Here is a 24,283-nt window from a genome sequence, read left to right on the forward strand (position 1 = left end):
ACTCCTCATCCACTCAGTGGGAAAAGAGCAACCTACAGTTGGAAACCAACTGACTTCAGGTATATATTAATTTGGCTCCTAATTTCAGTGCTCTGGGTCACCTTCTGGAACTGCTGTAACTGCAATAACCTGTGAAACTGCACTCCTAATTTAGACATAAATTAAGACAGTACCATCTAAACTTTGATGGTATCAACCCACCTAAATTGTTACTAGTTTAAATGAGATGTTAAAAGGTAATTAAAAAGTAGAAAAGACTAATAAAGCAAGGATGTATTTTACAAYGAAGTGGCCTTAAATGCCAGCACTATGCTCCAGGCCCAGCACTGGCACTCCCCACTGCGCTGAGTTGTTTGCTTCACCATGGAGAAAACCACTGATTGACCAGAATATTAAATAACATGCTGCTTTACGTTGCTATTGGGAGCAGATGATACAATCATCTTGGTTTAACAAGGCTTATAATCACAGCACACAGCAAAGATGAGTTTAGTAAGAGAACGCACCCCAACTGGGAAAAACAGGCCTCAGTACACAGTTTTGTACCAGTAACTAGCTCAACAGGATGGTACAGGGCTGCAGTAGCGCCAAACACTCCTGCCAGGGTCAGGGCCCCTCTGGGCTAAGCATCATATAAGCACACAGGAAAACTCACCCCTTTTCCCATTGGGCTCTGACCTGATTTGAGACCAGAGGCAAAGCATGAAAGTGAAAACAATGGGAAGAAGGAGAAATAGGAGAAAAAGGATGAAAGATGTGCCCTGAATGCCAGGAGAAGCTATTCTCCAGCCTGGCAGTTCCCAAGCATGACCCATATACGATCTGTTTGTTAGTCTTTCAAATAACGTCTGACCTCTCAGGCATTTTTCCTCCCAGTCCAAGATACTCTTTGTATCAGGCTGTGCTTAGCGAGTAGGGAATAGCACACAAGGCTGTGTTTGGGGGTCGGTCTCCTGGCAGGGCTCTTCTGCCACTGGGCTCCTGCCCAGGGACTCACAGCAGCACCACAGCATCTCTCCTGCTGTAGGGCTGCCACAGCATCTCTTCTGCCTGCACTGGCTGTCGGTCAGTCACTGCTCAGGCAAAGCAGCTGCCTGACATGTGGTATCCCAGAGCAGAGGAGAAGACACAGCCCAGTGCTGTAAGTAAATGAGGAAAGAGCCAAGTTGTAGTGGTGTGTGAGCAGCTTTGCATGTGGCATATAGGCCCCATGCTGAGCCACTCGCTCAGTATGCGAGACAGAGCAGAACTGCAATAAAATGTCCTGGGCAATTAGATTGCTGTGTAACCTACCCATAACTATATGGCTAATTGCTTGTACATGTCATAGCAGAAATGTATCTGGAGGGAGTCCTGACAGGTGAAAGGCCGATGACATTATAGACTGACCAAAGCAGGCTGTGAATAGGTGGTGATGAAGAGCTGTTTGGGGGCAGGCAGAGAAATGGATGCTAAGGCCTGAGTCCCGTGGCAGATCAGCACTGGTAGAGAGAATGTAATAATAAATTAGGATACACGTGCAGGCAGGACCAGACTTATGAAAAGGCCTGTCAGCAAGGAACAATCTTGAGCTGTTTGGGAGGGAAAAGAAAAACCACCTAAAGGACTCCAGGAGTGGGAGCCATGGGCAAAGTGGTTGGGACTTCCCCGAAGAGCACCTTTTTTTATGAAAAGTTCAGTTTTCACAAAACAAAAGGTTTCTGGGAAAAACTCCTTCCTTTCTTTCTTACTTTTCTCCTAGCTTCATGGCTCCTCAGAACATGGCATCCCCTCACCCTGAGCTTCCTGCTCTTCTGGTTTCCTGACACCTCATGCAGTTGGAAAACCTGGGGAGGTAAGCAAGCAGGGAGCAATGCCCCAAAATACATTTTGATTTTTCTAAAGTTATTTTTGCTGCAGGGAGGGGGAATTTTTTTTTTAAAGGGCTTTTTTGGTTTGGTTTGGTTTGGTTTGTTTTTTTTTTTTTTACTTTTCATCCTGATTTGGGAAGGAAATTGTCTCAAGGTCAAAATGTTTTGTATGTGGCTGAAGCCAAAAATAAAAGTAATTCTCTCCCTCCCTCTACTCACATCCCATCCAAAAAATCCAAAAGGCAGGAAAGAAGAAACAAGTAAAGAACTAGCAGAGCAAAGGGAGGAGAAATGTAAAAGACCAATAGACAGACCTGAAATATGTTTGTTTTTCATGTTATTACATTTGAAGGACATTTTTGTTAAAAGGGAGTCATAGCATAACATGAAAGAAAGTTTATAGCTGTAATAGTATACAGGAGTTTGGGCCAACCAGCTCTGTCTAAATGTGCCTGGGGGTCACCCCAGCCTCGGCAATAGCTTCCAGAACTGCAATCCAAAGATTATAACTTTAAAAAACAAGCGAGAGACTTTGTGCAAAAGTTTCCTATGAGGAATATGAAACAAAAGTAGTTGCTTAAAAGTCTCCTGTGAGCTAAAAAAACTGTGTTCAGTTCTAAATAGTGCACAAACTCTCTTCCAAGGGCAAAAATACCAACAGCCATTAGACAAGTTGGTTAGCTAGGGCAGCTACTGAAAGAAGGCACAGCTAAGGGGAGATGCTAACGCAGAGGAGAACAGTCAGAGAGAGCAGGTAGGGGCAGAGCTCACAAAAGCAGTTAGTGGAGTGGGGTAAGGCAGAGATGCTGGAGAGAGGTTCGAGAGCTAGTGGGAACGACTAGCAGCTAGCAAAAACAGGTCATGGTGCCAGATCAGCTCAACCTAAATTCGGCCTTGCTACCCAGCAAGATATAATCTCAAATTGTGAGTGCAGTTCACTGCCAGAGGGGGAAAGTAACCAGCTGGCTGAGCAGCTGCTCCATGGAAGAAAACATAGTGAAATTGTTACAGTTATACTTTAGGAACTAGCTATCCTTACCCTCTTTGTTATCTGGCTAGTTTTTCCTCACTTTAATAAAAATACCTTTTGTTAGCCATCTGTCAAAAGCAGTCTGAAAGAGGATTGATAACTGAGTGACAGGCGGGATCATCAGAAAGCTGGCAGGCCATGTGAGGAGATAATTGGGAGGAAAGATCACGAGAAAAGAAAGGAGAAGAAAAGAATGATTACTTTGGACTCCTAAACCAGTGCCTAAAATATCACTCTTAGCATAACAGACCTTTATTTCATTTTTACATAGTCCCAATATATCCTTTAAGACCTTCTCATAAGGGGTAAAACTGAAGTAGCAATGACTTTGGGGGCTTAGAGCAGGGATTTGTGAATCAGACATCCTTGCGTGAAGACTTCTTGTCATGGAGCTTTCACTGACCTTTGGCAAGTTGCTTAACATCACCCTGTCAGAAAACACATAAGCCTGAGATGAAAGAAATCACAATAAGCAAGAAGCACTACTGTTTTTGTTACTTCTTAAAGTTACAGAGGAGAAGCCTTCTGGCATTCCAGACTACATTTATTCAAAGACCTTATTTTTCTCCCTGTCTTCAGAGACAATCACTCATTGTAGCAATTGCTTTAAAAAAATAGATATATTCCTGGAGAAAGCTCTATTTTATTTCTCTTCCTTCTCTACTGCAGCCCTACTATTTTTGTAGGCCTAATCAGTAACAGACAAGCCTGACTCTTACTCCTCCTTTGCCATGACAATGAGAGCCAACGATGCCTTTCAAAAACAATAAACTAAACATCGTATTTTTGGGGATGTTGACATGCAAATATTCCTGCAACAGAAATAGACAACGAGGATATGCTATATAAGGAGGATGATTCTGCTCAAGCGTAACAGCAGCAAATTTTAGCAGTTTGCCTATGACCGGCTTTCAAAGTTTGCTGCAAAGCAAATCCTGGATCAGAAAGGCACTGAGTGATCACCACTTGACATGATGGCTAGAGGTGCTCAGCACCTTACAGGACTGGGCTCTTGGATCCTGATGCGTCTCACCCAACATTAGGTAACTAACTGAAGGACGTGTCTGAAGAGCCTACCCTCTCATAGTTTCCCTTAACAGTCAGCGGTAAAAGAAGGAAATAGGGTGCAATTCAAATCTTAGACAGACTGAGTCATTTTCTGAAGATGCCAGTGTGTCTCCATTGACTATAAAAGGAGACTATGCATTAAGCTCTTGACTTGGATGATTCAGCTACACTCTTAAAGTTAGGCAGGATAAATCCAGACCATGGATAGTTGCCTGTACCTACAGAGAACTAACTGTGTCTTCATATCCGCTTTTCCATTTTTCTGTACGATGAATTGCATCCTCTTCACCCACCACGAGACAGATCCAAAGCCTAGAGGAGTTAATAGGATTTCAAAGGGCTTTGAAAAGGTCTTTTAGAGGTTCCTAAACTCTCAGCAAGAAACCAAATATTTCCAGTTCAGCAAACAGCAAAACAGACCATCAGAAAGGACTAGGTCTTGAAGGACAGACAATGCCCTAAACAAGAAAAACACTTTTTTGGGTGCAAGGGATTTTTTTTTTTTTCAGTTCCTCTTCTTACTTCAAGAAGTTCAGAGATCAAGCTGGCTGGTTCAGATTTCTTCAGATCCTATTTCTCAAGACAGCTGTGGAGATCAAAGCATTCTCATGCTGCTCTTACATCAATGCTAAGTAAACTTCAGTTAGTAACTGAAGCAGGCCCCTGAAGTTTGATATCCCTAGCACTGCTGCTCTGTGTGGAAATTAGAAAGTGATCATTATTATTTTTTAATCAGTGCCTCTTTAAAAGCACAAAGAACAATTGTCTGCTTGGATTAATAGCTATACAGAGGAAAAAAGATAGAAAGGTTGATTCCAGATAATTTCAAGTTACACTTTAAATCAAATTATGCAGAGGATAGAGTATTGTAAACCAATGAACCTTAAGGAATTTCCTGAACAAATATCATTAAATGAAAATGTAATAATTTAAACCTGTAGTTCTTTGTGAAGAATTTGGCATGAAAAATACAAGCTAATACTGATCTATATTTAAAGAGCATTTTCAGATGTTCAGAACAGAGCTCCCTCTCTCCCATATGAGTATTTAAAGCAATTAACTTCTTAGGCTGACAGCCTTAGACATCTCTGACATGTTCTCTCAGCAGACACTGATCACTGGTCACCGGGTGCAAGTGTGACTGCCTGGGCAGAAACACAGAGCCCAGATCTTTTGGCAACCATTATCTGAGCATGCTCAAATATCAATGTGCCAAGTATTTACACACTTCACTCGGGAAGCTATGCTGTGGCCCTTCAAAGAGGCAGACAGATACCTATGCCAGAGTCACTAGTAAAGTGAAAAAATGCATGTTATTTCTTTCAGCTCTGTCCTCTTCAGGACCCTGTCCTCTTCAGTTAGGACAATCCTGAGCACACTGTCCATAAACACTTTGTGCCTTTGCAGGCTGAAGTTCTGCCCTGGAACTACAGAATCATCTGTAGGAAATCACCAGAAACTGAAGAAATATGTGGGCAATATTCTCTCATCTAGCATGGCTGCCTTGTGCTGCAAATCCAGCACAATCTGGTCATCAAGCAACAAGAACTGTATAGCAGCACAGAGTGCTCTTACTCTACCTCTCCCTTTCTCTGCTGCCACAACAGGAACACATACATAGCAAGAAGAAATCACCACCTGAAACTGCTGCATAATCCCATGCCAGTGTGAATTCAAATTAAGGAATGACAGTTCTCTTTTTGACAGTTCAAAATAAATGAGTAAGTCACTCAGCAACACTTGTTTTATTTAAATGGCCATGTGATTGTTAATTCGTTTCATAATATCTGCAGGATACTAATCAGCCTAAATGTACTATCACTTTACCTTCAAATCAGTTTCAGCGTTAGGTACTTGTGGTCCATCTTCAGAAGAAGATGAGCGGGGCCACGCATCTCTTTATTGCCTAACCTTGCACTAACATTGGTTGAAAAGGTGCCAGTTCGTTTGGCAGGAACAAAAGGAATGGAATGCAAATTGCTCTTAACGAACAGTTGCCAAGATGTTTTATTTCCTGGTCTGTGACAAAGAGGGGATGGAAACAAACAAAATAATCCTTTTACTACAGACTTACTCTCCTTTACTGCACAAATAATAAAGCACGCTTATTTCACATCGGACAAGTACCAAGTAACAGGCTGTTAGGGACGTAAAGTGGGTTTGGGAATATGTGCACATCTTATTAAGTTAGCTCCTCAGAGCTGTATAGGGAAAAGTGGCACTGTGATCTATCAGAACTGTGTGGTGCGATATATCAGATTATAAATCAGGCGTTGACACACTGGCCTCAACAATTGCTGGAAGGCCAGGGTTAGTGAACACAGAGGTACTGATCTCTCAGGCAGGGATAACAAAAAGATTGTTTTCTCTCCTCTTACTTCCCACTGGGAGAAGGCTGCCAAGTACTTTTACCAGTACTGACTCCTGATTTTTTTCCATTCATTTTTAGGACAATACAAGTTAGAACCTCTACTCACTACCAAGTAGCACTTCAGTCTCCGGGATGGTCACAGGGATGGTCACATCACGTACAAATTCTAAGGTCTGAGAAGCAGCTTAGAGAGGCATACAGCAGTAAGACTTCGAAAAGTTAACCATTAGAGAAACATTAAGTGAATCTCATTACTTGATAAATTTACCAAAGGGGCAGTGAAAATTCTCTAGGATGCTTTGAATTTTAATGTTTCAATTACTGATCTGTCAGTGGTAGCTATTTATGGAGTAAATCTGCTTGGATGGCATATAGAGCACATGATGCATTTTTGCAGGGTGCTGTGGCTGAAGTCGGTAGTAAATATAATCTTTACTTGACTGCAATGTTCTTTTTTCTTAGTTATTGTTTGCAAATAAATCTCTCTTGTTTTACAAGAGCCAATGAAAACAATTATTGTAAATAAAGCATAAAAGGAGATATATAGCTTAACAACTTCTGCCTTTGAAACAAAGTATGACCAAGATGGAAAACTACAGAATTTTGGAGAACTCTTCATTGCCTTGTGATCAAAACAACTGAGTGTATGCGTGCATGCGTGGGGGGATGTACAGACCTAATCCTCTAAAATCTTATGTGAAAGCTAAATGAATCATGAACAGCCTCAAATATCCTAGCGTTCTTCTGCAAATGGACTACACAGATCTCGTGCATCACACGAAGTGTTCAGTGTTCTCAGATAGAATATGGAGACAGATAGATGTTGGCAGGACATTTTTCTCCATACAAGTGATGTCAGCAACAGGGCATGATCTGTTTTCTTGGCCAGAAAAAGCCAGACACATTACAAGTTAAAGTGCTCGATTATGAAGAGAGACAGCCTTTCTTCTGCGATACTTCGCCGTCTCCAGCAACAATGGCAGCTGGTAAACGTAATGATATCAGCATGGCCACATGGCCTCTTTATCCATCACCAGAGGCAGATAACCATGCACAGAAACCAAAGCTATGTCCATTAATGTATCTGGGCATGAAGCCAACAGGACACAGATTCAGAGAAATCCAGGGGAACCTGACAACAGTCCGGCTTGACCTTATTAATAACAAGGAGGATCTGAGACATCACTACAGGTGGCATGGCAACACTTCTAGTTTTCTAAGTGCCTACCCAGTTGCCAGTAAGTGTTTATTACTGAGTGACATCTCACCCTTCACCACAAGTCTTCACCTGGCATGAGGAGCCTACTCCATTTTGCCAAGTAGAGCCACCCCAGCTAACACAAGGCTTTGTACAATGCCAAGAAACTCCACCAGCACAATACCTCAACATCCACCTATTTTCCAGCTCTTCCTTTACAGGCAACTATCACAACTAACACGAAACAAGAAGGAAGTGGCACCAACAGTGACCTCTGAGACAATCAAATGAATCTGAGGAGAAAAAGGATGTTTGTGTCAGACTGGGTGCTGGGGAGTGTGTGTGTGTGTGTGTGTGTGTGTACATGGATGGATGAAAAGACTGAGAATTTCCCTGAGAAGGAACACAGACTGCAGAATAAGAGTAGCAGTTTCACAATTCTGCCACTGAAGTGCTTTAAAATACCACGTTCAAGGCTTGCACAGACCATTTAATAATGCATCTGATGGGTCTCCACTTTCCTTCTACTTTAATGGGTATGCTTCAGGCTTTACAGCTTCACTTGAACTGGTTTATGAAGTGAGAGAATTCAGACAAAATTATTGCCCATATGAAAAAAAAGGCGATGGGGGAGGCCGTGGGGTAAAGAACAACGTTATAAACTTACTTCAGCTATTTCTAAGGCTGCTCAGTAACATCTGCTCATGGTACAACCCTCATGCTACCTTTGCTGTTTCACAGTATTACTGTTCATGGGGGCAAAGGGAACATATTAAAGTGGGCAGAGGCAGGCAGAGGCAGACAGGGCATATCAGGAAGTAGCAGGAAAATGTAGGCCAAACTGGAGACAGTGTGAGAATAATTCAATTTTCAATGGAAATTGAAATTGGTTAAATTTGCTGGTGGATAGTCTGCAGAGGGAAAAGACCCAGGGTAGGGAGGGGCAAAAAGGGAAAGCTATCAAAAATGAATTAAAGTATCTGCAGCAATTACAAAATACCAGTATGAATATCAAAGGGATTTTTCTCTCCTTTGCAGGATAGAATCACAGCACCTCCTCCCACAGCTGTGTTCTTAAGGGATCAAGCAACACAGCTCTTCCCTATCTAAAATGACACAGAGAACTTCTAAAAGACAACTGAACCAAAGAAGTATTTACATGCTCAGCAAACCAATATTCCTTACAATGATGCTAAATACTTTTGCTGTTAAAAGAATTCCTTGTCGGTTTATGTATGCGCAACGTGTCTGCATGGAGCCTCATAACAGCTCAGCTCACAAATTGTCTTATCTGCTATCCCTATTGTGTGAACAGTGCTCCATTTCCTGTGAAGGCTGCAAATGCAATTTCACTCCATTTATTTTCTTTCCTTTTTTGAAAAGCTGTATATTCATTACTCATTGTCCTTGGCACACCATTATTTACCTCAGTTCACTTGTGCAAACTGATGTCATTGTATTAATGTACAGATTTAACAGTAAATAATCTTGGAAAATATCTAATGATGGTAGCTGGTGATTACATCTAGTGCCATTTTATAGCATAACACTTCTGTTCCTATTGTAACTTGGCAATCCACCACGTTTATTGAAACCTTTTTATTCTTCCTATTTTTCCTACAGCACAACTTGTATTTTGGTTATGACATGACTGTAAGGATGTATGACTTTCTATCTCAGGATACAAACTCATTTTGGTTCTTTTAATCCATCACTTCTGATGCTTTTAGGTTTTGTCCACTTCAAACTGAAATCAAATTAGAATCAAAAGGATTTCCTTGACAGTGGGAAACTATCTCGGAGCATTGCCCCGACCTGCCAGTAACACATCTAGTATATACTCTAGCCTCACAAATGGTGCAGATACATCAGGAATGAAGTGAACAAGCTCTGTTTAACAAAGTTTAACCCTTAAATCCAGTACAAGAGACACACGCTTGGCCTATGCGGAATCTTCATCCAGCTACCCAGTTTTGCAAGACCTCCCTATGAACACTTGACATTGCATGTCTAAATATTTGATCCCTAGGGCAAGATATCACCCTTTATTGACTTACTACAGTAGTTAAGTAGGCATAATTGATCTCTCAAAATTCATACAAATCTCTTCTTGGATATGTATCTTTACCACACTTAACTGCTATTAATGCAGTTAATGGCAGACTAAGAGGATGCAAAATAATTCTGGAATCTGTATTAGAAACATGCAACACAACAAAGCTGGTCCCTCTTCACATGTGCTTTTAAGACAAGAATGATAAGTATCACCCTGCTAAATGTAATTAACAGCTGACATCAAGAGAAAGGTATAGATGAACAGGTGAGGGAATACAAGTTCTAACAGGGAGATCATCTTCCACCAGAATTTTTATTGCATTGGCCAAGAGCTAGAGAGGGTGAGCCATGGGGCATCCTGATGGGGAAAACGGTATCTCTCAGATTTTGAGCTGGGTAGAAAGGAAGGAGAAGCATCTTCTGAAGACCAACCACACTGTGTCAGTACTGGTCTAGAAGACAGCAGATTCTAAAAGACCTGGGGCTCTCCTACCAGGATTTGTTCTCCCACACATTTTCCTTTTTAGATTCGGACCAGGAGATAGAAGAAGTTAGTTAACAGTTAGTAAAATGTGACAGGGCAGAAAATAATAATAGCTAAATGTTACTTATGCTTAGTGACAGCATATCGGTAGACAGCTTCACCTGCTAAATGATGTGCACTTAACAAAATAATCATAATAGGAATTGCATGACAGATATATAAGAGGTGATTATTTTGCAAAAATCATACCCAAATATCTTCCTTCTCCCAATGGAATCTGCACTTCATATTTCTATGATAATTTCATTTATGAGTTACAAGATATTTATCTTGAATAGTACAGATGTTTAGTGAACAGAATGACTCATCTCTTCCTTTCTACTTTCTAAGCAGGACAAAGAGATGCCGCCAGTAAGCGTGTGCTGGGGCAGAAACGTGCCTATCATTAAGTTGTTGCTTCCCAGATAATAACTACCCATTAAGAGAAAAATTTGGAAAGACTGCTGCCAACAGAACTCACACCAAGAGTGATGCTCCTTAAAGCAATTGTACTCCCATGACTCTTACTGCTTATATTTTTCTCTCTTCAAAAGTCTCAGTACACACAAAAGACCAGTTCCCTTTGAAAACAGTGACAGATTCTCATCACCCTGCATAAGTGGGAAGTAAAAGTATGAATGGGTTTCATGCATGACCTTCATAAGCACTCGTACCAATTTCAGAAAATGTAAAAGAGAAAGTTTTTGGACCAGAGGATTGAAAAAAAGAGTAAATCACCCTAGGGGATGAAAAATACCCAAGTTAATGTGGATTCCTATCAACATGACATACCATAATTGGAGAAAGCATAAAACCATCAGAATTTACAACCCTTGATTTTTGAAGTTTTAACCGCAAGATTGTGTTAGTATAATACTTCAAAGTTGGTAGTTTGCAGAAAGTGTTCTAACTGTACTATTTCAAGTACATGCTCTGTTTAATATATGGTTTATGAATTTCATTACTATGCGGTACATTTGCTGACATATAATGAAAGTGAAGTTGCTTAAATTAAGCATCTGTTACGTTCAATCCCTGTTTTAATTATATACATGGCATGAATATTTGTGTGGTTTTATAGGAAAAACTTAGCAGGTAAATTTATGGCAAACTTTGCAAATAAATGTGACCATTTGACTTTGACAGACTTGAAAAGGATTTCTGCAGCAGCAGTTCCATCTGTGCTAGTGCACTTCTACTATGGTCCTAACAGGAACACAAGTTTCCACATTGCATACAAGTTGTCTGTCTCCTGTCATTGCTGGTTCATGTCTGTTTTGCATGGGACAGCTTTGTCGCTCAGTGTCCACCTTGTATTTTACAGAGAGGAAGGCAATGACCTAAAGAACCCCAGGCACATTAGAACGCTCCATAAACACAATCAGACTATTCAGCCTCTTCATTTAAAGCAAGTACCATGCCACTACCAACATCTGCTTTGGCCTGTAGCTGGGCCCTTAAACAAACCACATCATCCTGAGTGAGCAGAGTCCTGTAACATCCGTTGACCATACTTGCATATGTGACAGCTATAAGCATGAAATCTCATACTTACTGTCAGTTACACTGTTGGAGTGGTATTCAAATGGATTCCTTTGGAAGAGAAAGTTTATTATCTGCAGTCCGAGTTCTCATAGGTGAGCTTGCACAGTGTGAACTGTATTTCTGTGAGGTGGGTTCTGCACATTGAGTTGTGCTGTTGATTTGAGCCAGCAAACTCTTACTTTACACTTGAAACCCTTCTTTTTCTATTAAACATCATTTTCCCAAGCACAGTAGAGTACTTACAGCTAATTCCTCACTTGCAAAAAATTAACTACTAAAAATAGCATCACATTTCTGTGCTGACCTATGGACTGACTGATGACTTCCAGTGTGAAACTGAGAGGTATTGAAAGGCGCATTAGTACATTAGCATATTTCTAGCACAGATAGTGCTGAGTGTCTAATCTTGGTTGTGCCAGTATCCTACAGATAAGTCACCAAACAAACTTAATGGCTCCAAAGAAAGGGCCGTTCATTTCCTCCTTTAGTAATGTTATTACCTGTTGAACATCCTGCTGGAAAACACAGAGTTGCAGCCTTTGATGTAACCGGACCTTTCTGTGTTGCCAGATGCTCTCTAGGCGCCGCTGGTGATGCAGGACTTCGTGCACCACATCCAGCACCTGGTGGACAGCCTTGGAGTAGTTTGCAGTAGCAGTGAGGGATTCAGAATTCCCAGGGCTCAAGGGACGCTGCAGGACATCCAGCAAAGCTTTTCCATCCTGGCTTACCTGAGTGAAGAAATAAGTTTACTTTGCTGTGCTGATACTTAAACATCCAAGAGCTGACAAAGAACAGTCTAGCTGATTCTTTTTCCTGTGTGTCTTTTCTTTATTTCAGTAGAAAAGGAAGATGTGTGAGCAGATTTGTGAGAAGAGTCCTGTAACATCCGTTGATCATATTTGATTTGTAATTACGCATTCATCACTTGCCTTAGCTTCCTAGCGGGCCTACTGTGTCACCCTGCAAGAGCACGGATACTGCACCGTTGGGACTGTGTAGAGACAGAGACCCCTAGACTGTATTATGTTCTGACACTCGGGCACTGAAAAGTCTCGACATATACTGGTATATGACAGGTGACATTTGCAATAGCAGGTCTATTTTTGTGGGGAGGTGGCATTTTAAGAAAACCACAGATGGCAGAGTCATTCCTATCCTGCACGATAAGGGAGAAGCCTGTCTTTGTAGGATTACTAAGTATGGATATACATTCAGAAGTGTGACATTCAGATTCTGTATTTCATTCAGTGACAGTGAAAAATAAATTGGTATATGGTAACATCTCTTTTCTTCCCCAGGAATAGATCAGAGGGATCTACAGCCTCCATTTTCAATGGGCCTACAAAGTTTGTTTGCAAATGCAAAGCCACCTGCACAACTACAAGCTTTTTTGTGCACATTAAAACACATTTGCAGATGCAAAGGTATTGGGTATTAAAAAAAACCAGAATGCTTTATTTTTTTTCCTGGAACTTTTCTGGAACATTTTCATATTGCAGGGGAAAGATGAAAAATGAACCATAAAAACCAAGATGCTAAAAAACACTAACAAGTGCCTGCATGCACTTGTCCTCTAAAAATGGCTTTGTGAAATATGTTGCAATTGCAAATTGAAAGTTAAAATATCTCTTTCAACAGAAATGTTAAATGAGAATAGTATGGGAAACCCTTTCCTCTTCCCAGTCCACTTCCCTCCTTTCCCTCCCAAACAAAGTGCGGTGAAAATGACAAATTTTGAGAAAAATGTTTCTATTTCTAGGCTATCAGAGACCTTGCTAGAGAATCGTTCATTGAATGTTTTTCATCCAATGTGAATATAGAACATAATCAGTGAAACTAAAAACATGACTTGAGGATCTCCACGTCTCATTTATCTCTGTATCATAAATTGCTTGTTCAAATGAAGCAAATATCTTTTAATCCCAAACCTGTGCCTTTTGGCAAGCCATGCAACATCCCAATCTGTTACAGCAGTGTATATCTGGGGCAATTCCAGAAAAACCAGCAGAACCTTTGAGATTTACATTGGCAAAACTGGGAGTCAAATCTGACCCTATTAGGCGACTATTAGGTGGGGCTAGGCAGACCATTGGAGTTTTTTTAAATTTTCAGAGCAATTTGGAATTAAATCAGGAAATGACTGGGGAGCCTCTAGGGAATGGCTTTCCATACTCAAAGTCAGTTGCTGCTGAAGACCAGCTGGAGCAATTTGCACATGCCAAAGCCTGCTGGGGTCACAGAGGGAATGGCTGCACTAGCCAACAGTAGTGGCTGCTGGTGACACGGAGGAGAATTTTAGCAAAGAACACTAGGGCACAAGTATTACCTTGGCAATATCATGGAGGTGGCAACAGCTGCTAGGCAGGGAAGAAGCAGCTCCTAGATAGAGAAGGCGACAAGGCTCACTACATCCTATTTTAGGTGTGAGAAGATAATCAGCACAGCCTAATCACTGGGAACAGGAAACCAAGGCCATGCGCACATTTGGGAGCAGCTCATTAAACCAGAAACTCACTTTCCACTGGCTGAACTCACTCATATACTCCTGTTACTGGCCTTTGGGTTTACAATTGGTCTGAACCTGTCCCGGGCTGGCGTTACAACGCCTTTAGTATAGTCCCTGCTGATTTACATCTGTAGAAATGAGTGCAGAACCAAGAATAAAAATAAAGGTTCAAAAGTCTACCAGGAAGAGATTTATGATTTTTCAGACAACACAACACACATGCTTTATTCAGGAGAACTCTCCTGCAAACTTGTTGCCATAATATAGGCCTATTCATACCTACATCCGCTCCCAAGTGCAGACCCTGCGTGTCAGTTTTTTGCCTTCCCCTATCCAGAGGTGAAATCTTGCAATTTTCCCATTTTGGGGTCAGATCCTCAGGTAAAATATTCTGTGTGTTAATCATAAATGATCAAAACACAAGACTGAATTCAGCCACCTTAAAAAAAAGTTCTCTTTCAGAGCAGACTAGTGGGTGAATATAGCCAGAAAGACCTTTACAGTAAAAGTCTTAGCAGCAGGTCCAATGTAGAACAAAAAGAGTGTTTCAAACACAACAGCATATACGCACCTGCTTCACTGAAAGCTGACACAGGACAACGTGCTCCCAGATTTGCAGTGTGAGGAAAAGGAGTGGAAGAGAGAGGAATTCACTCCTGCATTCTCTCTCACTCTTTTTCTTCTAAGGGATTTAGTTTTTATCTATACCAAAAGGTATTTGTTCCTCTCGTCTAAGAGGCCCCAGAGGTTACAAATTATGATTTTCCCTAATGTGCCTAGCCTTCCAGTCATTCTCTGCACAGCCAGAGATAAACTCCAGACTTCAAGTGCCTGTGTTGTCCTACCAATTATCATTAACACAAATTAGAAGCTATTAGAAGTGCTTTCCTGCTCTCTGACTTACAAGCCTGTCCTGTCATGCCGGAGTTAATTTATGGGAAACATAAAACAAGGAGCACAGTGACAATCAGATAACCAGTGGTACTCAATATTCACAAAGATTACAGGCATCTTCCAGTCCTCCATATCTTCTATGGCTCTGCAGTTCTTTGGTTTTAAAAAGTTCTTTTCTGAAAGCATTTCTGTTGTGAGTGTTGCTGCATTCCCAGTGAATGGGTACAGAAGCTTTGTGCTCTCAGTGTTCACTGACAACTAGATTTCAGAAGGGAAGGGAACAGCTTCACAAACGGAGGAGCTAACTGCTGTGCCCTTTCAGTCAATTCCATGTCTCTCCCTGCCTCACTTAAGACGTATTTGAAGATCTAAGTGTTGAAAAAGTCTTAAACTGAATGGACCTGCACCCAGCATGACTTGTAGACCCTGTGAACTGTTAGTGACAGTGCTGCATTTATCAAAGCAAATTTGGCCAATTCCTGCTTATTTTGAAAACTACAAAACTGCTGCTGTACTCTCTGGGAAGGCTTTAAACCAGTGGAAGGGTGTTCAGCCTGTGGCCCCCCAGAATAATTTATCTGTGCCACAGCCTCATCTCTCCTTCCCAAGAGTCCAAAGGGCCTTCATTTTCACATGGCTAGACATGACTGCAGCCAAAATGCAAGCATCTTCTCTCATTCTGTGGGTGCATATATGATCAAAGGATAGGACATATATGTGATAGTTCACCACATGATCCAATACATGTATATGCTCCTATCACATAATGGTATTCCTATGTTTTGGCTTCATGATGGGAGAAAGGTTGGGGTGGCCAGTATATGAGTGCCTTTGTAAGAAGTTACGTGACATTGGGTGAACCAAAAGATTAGATTTAGTTGTGTTAGTGAAATAATTTCCCTAGAAGCTGTATACATAACTAATGAATAAGTTAAAAATCTGCAGATATCCCTTACAGTGTGTCAGCCATACCTCAAAAGTCTTGTAAGTGATGAGACTAATGGTGCCATCTGTGGAACAGCTACAGTTTGGTGGATATGGCTGCACTAAGAAAAGATTTAGTCTTTTGAGCAGATATAGTGTGCCTCTGGGGACAGACAGTAAAGCACAGTTAATCAAGTCACACTGAACAAGATGCTCTTATCATCAACAAGACTCACACCTGACTCAAGAGAATCTTTTCTCTCTCTTCCTCCTTATCCTTACCGAATCAGTACAGTTGTCAGGAGGGACATCCCAAGTATGTCTCCTGCTGCTCATCCATTAGAAACCCTGGAAGGGCAACAGCTCAATGGCTAGAGACATCTAGAGGAATTCCTCCTCCATGAGGGGAATCTCCAAAAGGCATGCATCTCATGCGTGCAACCTCCTTCCTCCAGCACTGCTTTACCTGAAGTTAAAAATAAAAAAAAAGCCTCACTTGATTCTCAGAAGATGGAAGAAGGCCTGTCCTGCTAGCAGCCCAGCTTAGTGCTACTGTGCAGGGCAGCAGAGGTTGCTTAGCAGTGAATTGCGCATCAGGCCTGTGATCTCTGCCTCCACTATTTCTGAGCTTCACTCAAGTGCAATGAAGGAAGGAGGAACATGATTATGGCTGTATCCATGGCAAGATGGAATCAAAGAGTATCCCTAAGATCCTTTGGGCATCTCTTCTTATGTTCCTGAAGAGATCCTTCTCCTGAAGAGAGTCTGAAATGCTTCATTACACACTGTAACAGAACACAATATGGCCGCATATCCTGATTTAAACGTTTTTTCCAAGGACTGTCCATTCTATTCCATACATACCTTGCATTTACAGAAATATAAAAAGAGATTTTTCAAAGACTCTGCAGGAAAAGAAAGGGAAGGAAAAGCTACAATTTTCATCCCACCACTAAGAGCTCTGAAGAGAGAAACATCATTATTTTCTATGGGCAAGAGTCAATGTCTAGATTGGAGAAATAGGCATGGGGATAGGATGCAGGACTCCTAAGTCTAATCCAAGCTTTGTGTAGCTGCGGGCAAAGGGATGAACGTTTCAGAAATAACAGACTATAACCTTTCTGGCAATGGTTCACGCTGTTTAAAAAATGTGCTTATTAGGGAAATAATATTGAAATGTTTTAAACATCTGTGTCCATGACAAGTTATAACTTTCTGAGGAAGCATCAGCAAAAGCAATATGCACGTTAAAGGATGCTTTTGGTAATGAGTTTTAAATGAATTTTCATTTCACAAAAGTCAAGTTCAGGGCTGATAAATAAAATGCCAGCTTCAAACATTACTGTGTTTTTATTTAATCTCAATTTGATTTAATCTTTAGAAATAATTTTTAAACACAATCACAAAAACTTTAGTTTCATGTGGCTAGGCAAAGGTGTAAAATTCATAGTTATAACTGGAAGTCAACAAGTGTTCTGTCTTTACCTACACAGCCTGCTGTTCCTGAGAATCCTATCTGAGTGTAGAGCGAGAAATGACCCTTTCTGCTTGCAACCCAGACTTGCTCCTTTTAATTGACTCACTCCAAAATGCACATGGATGTTCAGAAAATGAGAGATTTCTGTCCAACATCCCTTACATTTGTCATCATGGTATCTGCACAAGACCATTGTGTGTGTGAGTACCTACCACCACATTTAGAGCAACAAATCCTTTTCTCCCACGTTTTATTCCGTAGGTTCTTCCAAGAACATGAACACCAGAGCAAGGGCTGCACAGACAGAAGAGTTTTTACGCTCTGTTCTGGAGTGTTCACTTGGTAACTTACTAGGTGCAACAAGTACTACCAAAGTCCTCTTACCCAGCTTGGAAAACTCTGGAGGAAAAAAAGTCTCTTGGTGCCCAAAAAGACAGTCAAGCACAGCACAGTGCAGGGAAGTGAAAAATACAAGTAAAACCAAACATTCAGGTGATCTGTAGGTCACCTTCCAACAGTCTACAGCCTGGAGACATGAATTACACAGTGGAATGGATAGATGTACATGGCTTACCATTCCTAGGGCAATTTGCAGGTCAGCCCATGCCTGGAATGAACATCCAGACTAGCCTCATTCCTAAGGACTCCTCCCAGATGCCAGGGAGGGCCTGCAGCCCTCCTGCAAGGTAAAGCGGACTGAACACAGAGCCTGGTCTGCACAGAGGCAGCAGCACTGAATGTCAGCTGTTTATTGGTAGCTTTTATCTCATGCTGCAGACTAGATAAGTCTTGAGGGGAAAAGCATGTGAAGAATCTTTACAGGTTTTTTGACAAAAAGTCATAGGGCAGTTTTTAATCTTAGCATCCCTGACACCCACTTTTAAAGGAAAAGAACACACCTTCTTTAGGCGTGGGCTATCTGACAAAAGCATACACAAATACATCTAAAGCAGCCTTTTACAGCCTTCACTGTACTGAAGACCTGACATCTCTGTGACTTCATATATTGAAGGAAAATGCTTTTTTCATCCTCTGTTTCCATTAGCACACCTGTGCTAGAGCCAGGATTCATTCACAGCGGGAAAGCAACATGATTAAAACTACCATCAGCTTAAAGGGTTTTCCTGTTCAGCAGAGGCAGTGAAACAGCTCTTCTTCAGAGTGTCAACACTAGTTCCAGATTTCATTTCTGTATGGTGTTTATCCTCCAGATTGTCCTGTTGTGCCCTAGCAAGAGGATGACTGAGTGCAGCCAAGATCCTACAGCCTGAGGGTAGATCCGACCCCTTCTGTGATAAAGTTGCAGCAATGGAAAGCAAATTATCTTATTTAGAAAAGCTAATCCCCCAAATGCAGTCAAGTATCTGTTATCACTTAACAGCTGTTCACATTCTCCTCCAGGAAGCACATACCTCTGTGTAGGCCTGTGTTACTTGCTCATACAGAGACTGATGATGATGGATGGCCAGTTCCAGGTCTTGCATTTCTGAGGGGAGGCCTCCTTCACTGCACATTTTGCACCAGGCATCCACACCTGAAAGGAACTGAAACAATTCCAGAAACAATGAGCAACAGACACAGAGCAACATCTTATCAACATCACCATTAGGAAACCTTGCTTGTGCAGTGCCACAGATGACAGCAGCTTGGACCAAGGAAAATAGTCACAGAGGGATTCAGTCACAAAGGGGTCCTTTTGGGCACCCTCAAACTTGATATTCCTGTTCCCTCCTCAGAGCCTGAAGAACACCTAGATTCAAAGGAATACTTTCGGTTTCTTTTGGCTTAAGCAAATGTTCCTTTAAGCAGGGTCAGAAAACGCCCACTCTAAGAGTCTTTGAATCCCAGGTGGGGATACGACAATCAGTTTAGAAACAAACATGAGCATAAAGCACAAAAGGACACAGCTACAGTGCCAGCTGTATTTGGCACTGTCTCAGCTATCAGTCTTCCCTCAGTTGCTTACCTGTCCTTAACACCACTGATTCGAGCAACAGAAAACTCCCATTAAAATCAATGCTGACATCCATTTCAGTGAAAGGCAGACAGTCTGTACTGAAGCAGTTCCCAACCCAGGGCCAGCTCAGCGGGACTGCTAATTGGATACCAAGGCTTTAACCTATGGGTCACCCAATTGATTCTGGCCCGAGTCAGCAGAGATCAGACACCATTACCATCTGATTGCTGCTGAGCAGCCAATGTGAAATGAGCTGTTGGTCTCAGGCCAGTTACTGGTAGGCAGACATCCACAAAAAGGGAGAAAAAAATTCACTGCCATTGCAATTGATATGGATTAGCACTTTGGTTGGAAGCCTTAAAAGACAGCCAGAAAAGGAACAGACTTGGGGAGCAGAGGGATGGAAAGAAATATCTTTCCACTCTTAAAGGTCTCCAGAGCAGGACTGATGCATTTTGGCAGAACAAATTGGGGAAGCTCTCCCGGGTGCTGCCTGTTCTGCAAAAGAAAAGAGGAATTTAGTCTCTAAGGGTTCCCATCATGTTTTTCCTTCAAGCAGGGCCTACTTCAATGACACAGTGCCTAACATACTCCCATTTTGTCCATAATTAACTGCTTAATGCCACCTCATTACTTCTCATTAGTATTTTCTCTTCCTCCATCCTTCTGTTAAACCAGCCTTCCATACTTAACAATTTGGGGGGCTATTTATTAAAAACAAAAACAAAAAACAAACAAAGAAAAAACCCAGCTAATTATACAACAGATGCAGTGCCCTGCAGGGTGAATGTATAATGCTACAATACCACCCCCATGATCACAGCTTTATCCACTCCTGAAGTGTTCACCTGTGGCTTGTTAGAAAAGCACTCACTCAGAGCATGAAGGGCTGTGAGATTCAAAGCAAAAAAATTCAATTCAGCTCTGGCTCTGGCATCAGCATCTTTTTTTATTAGCAGGGTAAAGCTATTTGCCATGCTGCTGTGTAATCAAGGCTATAAAGTGTTTGCATTGTAAACACTTCTTTTCAGTGCACAAAGATTCAGTGACAAAGATGAATTCCTAAGCATTCACGTCTACAAGGTGCCAATTTACCAGTAAAAACTGTGTTTCCTAGAAGACTAGTGGCCAGGATGGCAGGGGTTGCTGTGTAGATCTGACTCCTGATCTGTTGAACCTCTCTGGATGGAATTCCCAAACACCCCTGCATAAAGCTGAAGTCATCACATTTTGCTCTGAGCTAATGGAATTCACATTTCCTATTCAGTTTTAACAGCATGGAGTTGAGAGAAAAGCCTTCTGGGGCTGTTACATGAACCTCTTGGTTGAAACAGTGAGCAAAAGGCCTTTAAACCATAAGGACTGGTGCTCCTGCTGCTGGAATCAGAGTTATGGCTCGAATCTAAACTGTTCCATTCCACCAGCTTTAGTACAAGCTCTTGTGAGTCATGTTACCCATATACTGTCATATCCCCAGAGTGGGAATTGCACAGTAGGTGGGAGAAGTCACAAGGAGATCCTGTGCACATAACTGCATTTCTGCCATGCTGTCTCAGATCTACTTTTCCTTCCTCAGGAGAGTGTTATGAGGATATCCCCATGTCTGCAAAGAATTTAGAGGATTTTTTTGCAACACCACTGGCTTTGTGCATGTGAGTACATTTGTGTTGTTGACCCCAGGAACTTTACCACCGTGCTCTTTAGCTGACATGACAAACGTCTGTGGTGTATGGTCCTGAAACGTCTAGGGGAATGATCCTTACCAAGAGGTTTTCACTAGCTTCAGCATCTTAGATCATGACTTAGGGATACAAGAAGCTATACAAGCATAGAATTTATCTGTGAAAGTCTGAGCAAATATCCCCAGAAACAGTCACGTTCAGGATGCTAAGGAACCTCTGCATGGGTTGGTAATGGGGCTTGCATTTTACTGCATACAGACTATGTCACTACATCAGTAACTTCACTGCTACCACCAGCAGGAGCAGCTGATAGCCTCTGTTTTAAGAAACACAGCCTGCTGGTGTTTTAGTCTGATACTGTGTACTGGTCTGAACTGTGTGTGCATATGCACATGGGAAGAAAGGATTGTTTTTTAGGGATATTTGAAAAGTATTAATTCATACCGTACAACTATTAATTTGGCTATTTTGGAAAATGTGGCTATGTTAATTTTTATTACTGTGTCACACACTGTGATGGACAAGGGAAACTTTATTAAATGTAACCCTTCATGCTACATACATATTCATACAACAAAATCACTGTTTGACTGAGTTAAGAAAAGATGCATTTAAAATTGTAAATTGCTGTTAGGTTGGAACAGGAGCTGTTACTGTCTACTGGATACTCAATACCATTTAAATTAGCTGCCTAAATTTCTATTTAGCCCATAGACTGGAATAGCTCCTACTGGGAACATAAAAGCTGCTTAAATATGATTTGAAATGACAGACTCCAATAATGGTACATGTTTTTCAAGATTTCAGGAAAGATTAAGAAAAATCTCTTCTAAAAAATAAAAATGTCCCTAAGGCACCTAAAGAACTTTAAAGTAACGATTCACACTCACTCCCAGCTCACAACCTATTCACCTAAGTTGCAAATTCTGTATTCGGTCAGGTAATGGATTCTCATACCATTTCTTGCTAACTTTCCTCAGTGATTGCTATTCAGGGTCACATGGCTGCTCCAAAACACAGCTCAGACATTTTCCAGTACCTGTTTCTTTGTATTTTCTGCACAGTCCTTGCTTATTGCTTGCAAGGCATTAGCATGGGAGACGCAGGACAACCAGGGTGGTTCTCCTAGACCCCAGAGAAGTTAAGGGCTCGCTCTAGTCTACCTTCATCCTCCAGAGGAGGCTCCAGCAGGGAGAAGACCATGAAACTGTTTTCCTCAGTGGCCTAAAATCTCTCTTGATGGCCTGATTTTCTTGTGTGAGGCTAACTGTATATATTCTGATCTTGTTTCTGGCATTTCCTCTTCCTTCCTAATCCAGAAGTTTTATGTTCTTATTCCTGCAACTCAGGGGTGTCAACTGTATTTTCTTTTCCTCTCTTTCCTCAAATTCTTCCTCTCTTTTCATTTTCTTTCCTCAAGTAGGGCTCTCCAGGATATGCTTGTAGGGATACAGGCAGAGATCAGATGAGAACAGTAGCCTTCCTGGTTGGGGAGTAAGGTAATATGAAAAGAATGGTTGGGTCAGTTCTCAGAGAATCAGCATGAATGTGTGATCCAGTGTATGCACCTGACACCTACTACTTGAAACAGGAATTCTGCTTGTGCACTTCTGTGGGTAGACTGTGACCCAGAATTAATTTGTTCAGATCTCTTGGCTGACTGAAGATGTTAATTTGTTCATTCTGACAGGAATTTTAGAGTGAGCATCTTATGAATACTTAAGCACACTTTTAGAGATTGCTGCCAAGAAAGGAAGGACACCTGGTATGTCTCCTTCCCCCATCTGGCAGTGAGGTGGCTGGAATCTCATCTGGTGTAAATCAGCAAAGTTCTCTTGAAACCAAAGTGAGATAAGGCATGTTCTCCTACTTTCTCCTGCAACTTTGAATAGCCTCAGTCATACTTAAAAATACAGAAATAGATTGTCTTTCATGCTAGAATATCTCCACATTGTCATGAGGAAAAAAAAAAAAAGATTTGTAGTTGGCTGAATTAAGAGACGTTCGGGAAACACCTCCATTGAATATCCTCAGAGTTGTACCCTGACCTGGAGATACTGGGGATCTGGAGCTTAGTTTACTGGCTTTTGATCAAACACATGTGCTGAAGAAAGCCTGGCTGGAGGCTAAGTTGACAAGATTTGTCTGTTCTTTTCTTTTTCTTTTCTTTTTTATTTCTTTTTCTTTTCTTTGGTCTTTTTTGATGATGGATTGGTATTTATGAATTGTCTTTAAAAAAATTAAGGAGGACACAGACACACACTTGCACATGTGCGCATGCACACACATACATACACACACACACAAAGAAGAAAAAGAAAGAAACAAAGCAAAAAACAAGCTTTGATCCAGGAGCTCATTCAGCCAAGTTCAATTCAACCTGCCACATGTATCTGCTATAAGAGCCGGGAAAGCAATGTGATCCCGAGGCACATGAAGACAGATGTGAGGTTCAATTCCCAGCAGGGTTAACTCAGCCTTTCATCCTTCCAAGCCAGACAAATGGTGTCCTATGCAGTTTGCTGTGTGGGGTCTTTAGGAAAAAGACCTTGAAAAACAAGTTGTTTCCTGTTCAGCTTGCATATTGTAGAGCTTGTAGTACTTTTCACAAATCTCTGCCCCAAGCCAACAACTTCCTTGCAAGTTGTGGTGTGCCAAAGGCTGAAAGATTACGGTCCTATTAGACTTGCTTCCTGTTAGCATCACAGCGAAATTCAATCAATATGAAGGAATGAACAAAGAGGCTGTAGCAGCTTATCGCACTGCAGAGGGAAAGACAATCTGCGTATCAGATTGGTATGAGGGAGGCAGGGGCACACTCTGGGAGAAAGGGCTCGATCCACACTGAGACTACCGTTACTGACAGAACAAAGGGAGCAAAAAAGACTTGAACTGAGGGAGAGGAAACAGTTTTTTCTAGATCTTTGTTGATATGCACATCAGAGATCTAAACCTTACTTATTGCAAAATGATAAAAGCCCATATTTGAGTAAAAACCTTGGGTGATGCCAAATAATAGAGAATCACATTTGGAATTAATGTTTGATAGACTACAGGCTCAGGTATAGACCAAATTACAGGCACCTCACTTTTTATAGTATACTGAGGTGTCTACGACTAAACTGTTAGGGTGCAAGTCATTGGTTTATCCTACCAGAGTTACTGAAGCAAGGTCAACATTTCAGTCTTGGCTAACGGAC

The 24,283-nt window shown here is 41.4% G+C and overlaps 1 protein-coding gene across 1 annotated transcript in view; it reads right to left on the reverse strand.

Annotated features, from left to right (window-relative positions):
- Positions 1 to 24,283, reverse strand: part of LOC112973832 (kalirin) — a 267,351-nt gene that overhangs the window by 161,250 nt on the left and 81,818 nt on the right. Inside the window, exons 8-9 of the mRNA XM_026082189.1 lie at positions 18,857 to 18,988; positions 12,141 to 12,371 (exon numbers count right to left, since the gene is read on the reverse strand). Coding sequence (XP_025937974.1) covers positions 12,141 to 12,371; positions 18,857 to 18,988 — 363 coding nt within the window. The remainder of the gene's footprint in view (positions 1 to 12,140; positions 12,372 to 18,856; positions 18,989 to 24,283) is intronic.

The sequence above is a fragment of the Apteryx rowi genome, unplaced genomic scaffold (genome assembly GCF_003343035.1).
Source record: "Apteryx rowi isolate R43461 unplaced genomic scaffold, aptRow1 scaffold_57, whole genome shotgun sequence".
NCBI classification, from domain to species: Eukaryota; Metazoa; Chordata; class Aves; order Apterygiformes; family Apterygidae; genus Apteryx; species Apteryx rowi.